We start from the raw sequence: 8,968 nt of genomic DNA, 5'->3' as shown, positions 1-8,968 counted from the left end.
AACACGGACTAGTACAAACAGCCACACGTGGGGATTTCATTGCCACTTTAGCCGTTTCCCGCTACCCGCTGCACTCATTCCTGTGTACACCTCTCTTCGTTATCTTATCTCCGTTCCTGTGGGGCATTATGCGCGGAAAGTCCGTACGATGTAAGCTGCTCAACAGCTTGCGTTGGTAGGGTGTGCAGCAGCGAAATGCGTTCTATAAAAAGACGCCACGCGTGCACGCCAGATAAGATTGTCCATGAACAGGGGAGGGCCAACCTTTTTGACATTATTCATGTGAACAGAAAAATCCTGCCACGTTGTCCAAGCTCTCAGTGATACGCCTACACCCTCGGTGCGCCCTACCTGTTCTGCCGCAGGGCTGTCATGGAGGAGAATGGGTGCGAACCCCCTATGCATCGTGTACGTCACCTGTTGACCGGCGTCAACTGGCGGCCGACGAGGTTCGTGGATGACGTGCCGTACTACCACACGTGCGGCCTGTGCAAAGTGATTCCCAAGAAGACGATGCTGTTGCCCTGCTCGCATGTGCTGTGCGAGTCTTGTCACAAAGGTAGCCTTCAAGAAGAAGATGAGGGCGTTGATGGTGTGTGTCCGCTGGATCAAGAGCCGTTTAAAGCGCGCCAGTGTGCTAGAATCAAGCTGTCCGTGAACAAAATAAACAGCCTTCAGGTGAGCAGCAGATTAACGCCACTCCCGTAGTAATCATACAAAGGTTTATTGATACCAGCTCGTTTTATAACTTGTTATGCGTTTTACTTTGCTATACCAATTTCGGAATGATAGCCGGTAATCGAAAATTTTATTCGGGAAACGGCTCTTGTTTTAATTGAGCAACTCCGAATATGAAATTATAATGATACTGAAGGAAGTCGGCAGCTGCTACGTCGGGGTGTGCTCATTCTGCAAGAATCCTCGTGAAAACCCGCACTTTTTATCATGGGTGTCATTGTCTTCTTCGCTTATTATTTCTTTCCTGAGCCCGAGGACACGGGTTCGAACCCAGTCGTGGCGGGCGCGTTTAGTTGGCGGCGAAACTTGTAAGACGTCTGTGCTGTGTTTTGTCATTGTACTTTGAGGAACCCCAGATGGACTACATTAATCCGTAGCCGTGCACTGCGCCGTCTTTTACAGCGCCTGTAATTGCAAACGTCATGGCTCATAAGCTACTAATTTCACACTCTCGTTGTTTGTCCTCTCTTCTTTCTATGTCACCGTGATAAGGCGGACATATTATTCTGCTTTCTAAAGCGCCCTGTATGTATAGTAGGCCCCAGTGAAGATGCTGGAGCTATTAAAGTCTCACCTCCTTGAAAGGCGATTTTTATAGAGACGAGAAAGCAGGATAAAATCTGCAAGCGAAAGGATGCATCAGTGGACGAAAACAATCGCGTTCATGTGCTAAACAATTACAACGTTGCCATGGAGATGCAGGACGTAGAAGTTGTCACTGGTCCTCGATCAAGGCTAGGGGCCAGGGGAATATACACTTATCAGCATGGGAGGGTGACGTCAGAGGTACACATCAGGAATAACGTTTATTGGGAAAGTGGTGTCAGGTGGCGAGTCAGAAATAACTTTTATTGGGAGTGTCACTAGATTAAATTTGCAGCTCTGGAAGCAACTCGTTCTCATCGGCGCTGCAGAAAATGTCTCGTGTGAGCACGTGTATGGGGCTATTGCGACACGAAGTGCTCAAGCTGACAAAAATATCTTGTAATTTGCATGCATTCATTAAGTTATCTGCCTAGTTATTCCATAGCTTTTGCACGAGTTTCCCAAATATGTTCCTAACATCGTCCCGCTTTTTTATCTATGCTGACTTTTTAGGTGCTTTCATGCCGCCATTAACCAATATAGATGCTGCGCAGGAGGCATAATAAATGCTTGGGGAATTCAGCTGTAAGCTCATATGAGTCATGTAAAAAGTGCTGAGCTACTGGATTTCGACCCAGAATGTGGTACTAGAGACAGGCTAACGGTAACTATTATCTTGTGCATGAGATCGCCCAGTAAGAGGCTATAAAAAGAAATAGGATGTGCCACTAAGGAGCTGCCGCAGTTTTTAATAGTGGCAACGTAGGATTCAGCGGGCGACGACTTCAGAGATACACAGATGATATCTCACAAGCACAACTCGTAACTTGCGATGAGTGAGTTCAAACACTCTGGTTAGCCGTGTTTTCCGAGCATCGTGACGCTAATGTCCCCGCTGTGAAGCTGAATAGTCATCGCGAGCGGCTGCTAAAAGCGTAGCAGCTACTGTGGTATCCAAGGTGCACTTTGCTATAAGTGAAATGAAGACAATTTCGGCACCATCTGGTTTCTGGCGTACATAAATTATAAAGGCCGGAAAAACCTACCAAACAATCAGTGCGGTTTTGAGCCTTCATGTCTGGTAGAAGCGAAAGTTTCTTACGTGTTTAATGTTGTTCAGACCCCTCATCGCCATATATTGCCTGCTTTGCCCGACCAATAAGAAGCAAAAAAGGTTCAACTGCAGCAGACTAACTCAGGTGGGCTATTTATGATTAAAAAAAGTAATTCGCATGGTGCAGCTAGCCCATGAATGTAAACCCATGGGCTTAAGTAAATTAAGTAAAATTATCCTTGCGCACGCCGGAAAAGGAACGAAATGGAGAAGGAGCTCATAACAGAGCGAGCTCATAGCAAAATTCGCAATGTGTTCTCATTTCCGCAAGTAAGAACACGTAAGTGAACCCCTGTAATTTTTTACCACATGGCCAATTTCAGTTGTACACGTGTCATTAGAAAAGATGCAAGATGCATCGCTGAGGTTCATGCAGATCGATTGTGAAAGCTCATTTACAAATGGCGGCTTGTGAAGTTAAGATGGATACCGGTATAATTGTTGTTTCAGAGCCCCAAATCAAATGAAAACTTCAGGACCGCCTGCTTCCAAGCCGAGTTCACCTTTAAAATCGTCGAAATATGCTTTCTGCTTGAAATGCAGAACTTCACGTACATGCATTTGAGAGATTGTTGAGCTGGATTTCTCACATTACCCTTTGTAAATTGGCTTTGCGAAGCTTGGAATCGAAGCAGTAACAACGTTAACTTTCCTGCATCATAACAAAAAAAGAAGAACACTGCCTAAATTTGTATTTGCTGAGTTGAAAATGCGAGTGAGCCACGTTTCTTAAAAAGTGTCGCGGGCAAGTGAACTTTATGAATTTACAAGGCATATTTATATCACAAGAGAAGGAAAGCATAGAATGGGGAGGCAGAAAATTAGGTGAGTGAATGAGGTAAAGAGGTTCGCAGGGGTCAAGTGGATGCAGATAGCACAGGACCGAGTTAATTGGAGGAAATGGGAGAGGCTTTCGCCCTGCAGTGCGTATAGTTCGGCTAATGACGATGATGATGATAATCTCTTTGTCCGTGCCTATAGAAAAACTCACAACTCAGTTTGCTCCGTGATGAGGTTTGATGTCGAGCACCATTTCCCTTTTACTTAATGCTGAATTGGCTTTCCATATCGACGGCAGTGAGTTCGCAATATATTCCTGCTTCCTAAAACCAAAAATAAAGTGCAATGTATTTATTGTATCTACATAATTGTCTTTGTCATAATTAGTCTCTCTAACATCATCGTATCCGGCTTGCTGTACAATCCACCTGTTCGAACTACAATGACGTATCTTTCCCGTTTTTAAACGTGAAGTGGTATATAATGAAAAAGGAATTGCCTTGCACATATGTATGTCTTAAACGTGATAAAAGCTTCATCTGATTTCCACCGCATATATTCATCATCAATCTGACTACGACCACCGTAGAATCAGGACCTTTGGTATATCCCTTTAATTAGCGTGGTCGTTCGGTCCGCCCCAATGTTCGGCTGCATCTTTGCTCAAGTACCGAGACGGGTTGAGTACAACTGATAAAGGCTGCACTTCAAAATTTGCAGCTTCCCTGTTATCACTTCATGGTCACACTGCAGTGCGTATTTTGCAGCCGCGCCTATTTGACTGAAACCACAAGACGACCAGTTCCAGTATTTTGAGTCAGCTTTGAACCGGGGGATATAAGATACTCCTATGCACATGTTGATGGAAACGGTCTAAGTTTCCGATAAGTGGTACAAATTTCCTTTTAAAATTTTGACTGTTCGCAGCGCGAGTAGTCTAAACTGTCATGCAAAAAGGGATGGGCAGCTTATTTGGAACTAATAGTTAAACCACTGTGACATAGAACATAGTAATTTAGATTTTTATGAACATGTGAATTTGGCACATACTCGTAGAATATGACCAGTAGCTTACCGGTATCGCTCAAGAGGAAGTTTTATAACAGTTGCATCTTACCTGTACTCACCTATGGGATGGAAACAAGGAGGCTAACCAAGAGGGCTCTACTTGAGGACAACGTAGAGGGCTATGGAATGAGAAATGGTGGGTTTAACATTAAATATAGGAAGCGCGCAGAGTGGGCCAGAGAAATAACTCGAGTTAATGACATTCTAGTGAAAATTAAGAAGAAATGGGCATGGACAGGACATGTAGTGCGAAGAGAGGAAGAAGAGGGGGAGCGGGCGCAGATAGCACAGGTCTGGGTTATTTGGAGCAATATGGGAGAGGTCTTCGCCCTGAGCTGGGTATTGTTTAGCTGATGATGATGTGAATCTAAGCATTCTAAGGTCCCGATATGTAGCAGAATGTTGCTCCTGACAATTCTCCCGCGCTCAAAACGTATATTTAAAACTTTCCAACCAACACCAATGGAACCCTTTTAATTAACCCTTTGTAAGGCACGGTATATTTTTATCAGAAACTAAGAAAAGTGTCCTGTTATTTGACTAAACGAAGCCAACAGAAATAGTTTGCACGAAATTTCATGCCATATAAACAAGTAGTTTATTAAATAAAAGTGGGACATATGTGTCCCACTGACACTCAGTGGAATTTCAGGAAGTGGGACGTATTTGTCCCATTGTCTCTCAAGGGCTTTCAGTTTACTTCCGACCAGCATGAAAAGGCCCAAAACATGTTGCGCAAAGCGGCACATTGCATGCAGAGCACAAAAGACTGGTGCGAGCTTCTTTCTTGGTACTCGAGCACCAGCGACATCGCCTCCTTTTCGCGACCTTCTGAGGGTGGTGTCCACCTCCCAGAAATCGGACTTCGTCCTCAACTCCTACCATTTTTTGTCCGTTTTTGGTACCTTCTTTGTTGGCTTCATAAGGGCGATTGTTAGAGCCTTTGAAGGTTTGGCCGTTTATCAGCTGGCGACCGAGGACCAGCCGGAACCACAGGTAGCTCATTTGATTGTCTTGTTTCATTTGGAGGAAAGCATTCACTACTGCTGCATCCAGCAGAAAGTAGAAAATTCGGTACCAGGACTTCTTAGATCTTCTGTCTGCCGGATACGCATTTCTCCTCTGGTCAAACTTGTCGACTCCACCCATCCAGGTGTTGTAGTCTGAGATAGCCTTTGGGCATTGGACAGACACGGACGAGCCATTGGCGAGCTTTCGAACAACGTCCGCAGTGTCATTCGGGTGATGAAAGTTGGAAAGTACGTGGACGTTTTTCGTATCCTTCCACTGGTAAGCCGTTATGTTTCCTTTTGTCCGCCATACATAGTCACCCTTTTGCAGCTTGTTATCATGTCTGATTTCTTCAGGGAGATCCTTGCGATTTGTTCGAACGGTCCCCGCTGCCAGAATTCCCTTTTCTTTCAAGGCCTCCATTAGCCGTGTGGATGTAAAAAAATTATCAAAATATAGCTGTGTGCCAGGCTCCACACCATCAAGCAGGGAGAGCACAACATGTTCTCCGAGACCCATGCCGGCTGGGCGGTCGGCACCTTTCCCTTCATAAACCTGAAAATCAATCAGGTATCCTGTCTGGGAGTCAGCGCGGCACCAAACCTTATATCCGCGTTTTATTGGCTTCATAGGGAGGTATTGCTTCAAAGATGACCGCCATTTGAAGCGTATCATGCTCTCGTCAATGGCTTGATGGGAAGACGGAGTGTATTGCCGCTTGAAGCTGGCATTCAGCGCTTGTATGAGAGGGCGTACTCTCGACAATCTGTCGTACCCGTCTTCACCTTTCTTTTTTTCTTTGGTGAGGTCGTTGATGTGTAAACAGTTCATAATGTTTTGAAAACGGCGGAATGACATGACCCTTGATATGTCAGGGCAATTGAAGAAACTGTCGCTGCTCCAGTATAGATACATTTGATGTCTTGGATTGGTGCTCATCAGCAGCAGTATGCCAAAATATGCGCGAAGTTCATCAATTGTCAGCTCTTTCCAGTGCTTGCGGTCTTTCTGCTTTGCAAACCGGTTTGTCTCTGTTACTAGTGTATGCATGACACTGTCGTCAAAATATAGAGCAAAAGCTTCACATGGCGTCGTCGGTGATTTTGATGAGAACTGTGGGTCCCAAATTTTCGGGTCGCGGACGGCATGCTCCGGTTCGCTGCTACCCCAGAAACCAGGCTCCTCTTCGACTTCTTCTTCAGCAGAAACTTCAGGCGCTTTCGTTCGTTTTCTTGTCTTTCTGGTGTAAGTAGCCTTGCGCTTTTTATGTCTGCTTGTTGAAGCTGCTGCTCCATCGTCGCCGCTTTCTTCATCCGAGTCCGGCGGAGCGAGCTCGGGTACGAAGTCGTCGTCTGTATCCTCATCCGAGTCACTCGAAGTGGGGTCGTCCGGAAGGCTAAAATATAGCTCAAGCGCTTCTGCTGCCGTTAGGAATCGTTTATCTGCGTTTTCAAGAGCAAACAAAATACAAAAGTTTGAGTAACGTATCCCTCAACACATCGTCACCGAAAAGCGGGAAGTTAGGCCTAGCATACTTCATGCTGTTTTCTAAGGGTGGTCGTATTTATACAAGATTTTCAGGCTAAGTATTGCTTTTATTCCTCAAAAAAATGCGATTAAAACAAGCTACTGGGCTCAGTTTTGAAGCACAGAAACGGAAACACTCACCTGACATCTCGAATTATTCTTGTTTGGAGACACACCAGGAAAAAAATTCTTCGCCTTTCCGAACGGAGACACAATTTTCCAAACAACGGACGCCTAGCACCACCTGTCGTAGAAGCAGCAAAACTACTTCCAGGAGTAATTACAGCATCTGCTGGTAGATGGCAGCACAGTAAAAAACGGGATGCAAGCGTCCCAATGCCTTTGAAGAGCCCTTTTCTGCGGCGTAAAAAGTGGGATGTATATGTCCCATTGCCCTACAAAGGGTTAATTGCGAGGCATTGTGAAAAATTGTAAAATACGTTTAAGAACATGTGTATAGATTCCAACGCGCAAAAAAGCTAAAATTAGGTCAGATTGCCCTTGAAAAGCAATGACATTAATTTCTTAAAACTAATAGCAAAACGGTAAGAGAGATCTGCGGATATGTTGATTTTTATCGTGATTTGAAAAAATCCGAGCAAAATTGCGTTCAAGAACTCTCTCCCAGAAAATATCCCCGATATACGGGTATGAGCTTGCTACAGCGTTGCACTCATGAGTCGGAAGTTACACCTTAGCTTCCTGCCGCCTTTTCCTGCTTTTTCTCTTTTAAGGCTTACTGCTGGAACCAGGAGCACGGCTGCGAGTTCGTGGGCACCCTGCAGGACGTACTCGTGCACTGCGAGGAAGAATGTTCTTTTCACGCTTTCGCCTGTCCCCGGTGTGGCGAAAGCGTGCTTCACGCAGACCTGCCCGCACACTACAGAGCCGGGTGCGGCGATGACTCAACTACTGAGGACGATCAGGAATCTTCGGGAGACGGTGACGAAGCCCATGGAGAGGACGGAAGCTTCAGTCTAGAAGATGTAATGCTTTTATTGAGGGAGCTTGAGGTCCTCGATACAGATTCTCCCAACTTGGAATAGACAATGTGGCCTGCCTGAAGCGTCACGGGTTGCCGTTGATGATGTTTGAAGTTCTACGCTCCAAAGCACTGTAAACAGACTCGAGATTATTGCGTAGAGCTTCAACGTGCTGCCTTTCCCGGGCGTCCATGTAGGTGATGTGTTCACTACCCCTAACAACTTTGCTGTGATAAGCTGGTTTTTGTGTCTCTTTTGACAACACGGCACACTTGAAACCATTGTGACTTACCTTTGTTAGCTTGACTATAATAAATAATTATAAATATATAAATAATGCGCAATGTAGCAGTTTTCATGCTGCTTTGTACACACACGAGGAGGAGTTCTGACACTCGCGTTACGTGAACAAATGCTCGGAATGTGCTACAAGTATGATGTACAAGGTTTCGCTGTCTTGTGAAAAAATGCAACGGCCAAACGGGCGCGTGCATCAGTGAAAGGCTGCGAAAGCACCCCAACTCTCTGAACCCTACTGGCGGAGCAAACATGTCTCGCCATTGCCGGGAGTGCGGCTGCCACGCGCTGTTTTTCAATCAGTCTTCTTGGTAGAGGCTAAGTACAACGTAGAGCGAGAAATTTTCGAAGTGTATCATGGCAGTATTCAAGGCGGTAATTACATCCGAACCTCTCTCCTCTTTGATGTTGAAGAAATTGAGTGCATTGGGTTATCGCCAATGTTTAGCTGTTTGTGTATGCTTTTGGAGGTCGATAGTCGTATTAAGTGCTGTCGAAGTGTGCGCCTGGTTTCTTCTCTGTCCTTCGCCATTTGACTGGTTTATTTTATCAAAAATACATACCAACTAACCAAGTAATCTCCCGCTCTCAAGGAGTAATTAAGATTCTTAGAAACAAGTGAAGTGCCTTTTTCACACTACATAGCGAGGAGCCAAATGTTGCCGAGAGAGGATGTGCGGATATACGATTAGTAAGTGTTATGCTCCAGTTATACAGTATGTGAAAAATTATGCGCAAAACTGTTTTCAGGATTTGTCCAATATTTATGGATATGCTGCCATTTTTTGCCTATTCCTTTCGGCACTGACTCTGGACAAAGTTGGAACTACTTTCGATCCGCTAGTATTGAATTCGTGGCAATATG

At 45.1% G+C, this 8,968-nt stretch overlaps 1 protein-coding gene across 1 annotated transcript; it reads left to right on the top strand.

Moving 5' to 3' along the window:
- Positions 1 to 268: 268 nt before the first annotated feature.
- Positions 269 to 8,143, top strand: LOC146178488 (RING finger protein 151-like). The gene is made up of 2 exons (XM_084578307.1): positions 269 to 678; positions 7,558 to 8,143. Exons 1-2 carry the CDS (start codon positions 373 to 375, stop codon positions 7,867 to 7,869), a joined length of 618 nt encoding a protein of 205 aa, XP_084434433.1. The 5' UTR covers positions 269 to 372; the 3' UTR covers positions 7,870 to 8,143.
- The last annotated feature ends 825 nt before the right edge of the window (positions 8,144 to 8,968 follow it).

The sequence above is a fragment of the Amblyomma maculatum genome, chromosome 9, assembly GCF_055883805.1.
Source record: "Amblyomma maculatum isolate TAMU_Amacu chromosome 9, ASM5588380v1, whole genome shotgun sequence".
NCBI classification, from domain to species: Eukaryota; Metazoa; Arthropoda; class Arachnida; order Ixodida; family Ixodidae; genus Amblyomma; species Amblyomma maculatum.
Note: the sequence above shows the minus strand (reverse complement) of the source record. Positions and strands in the feature narration are given on the sequence as shown.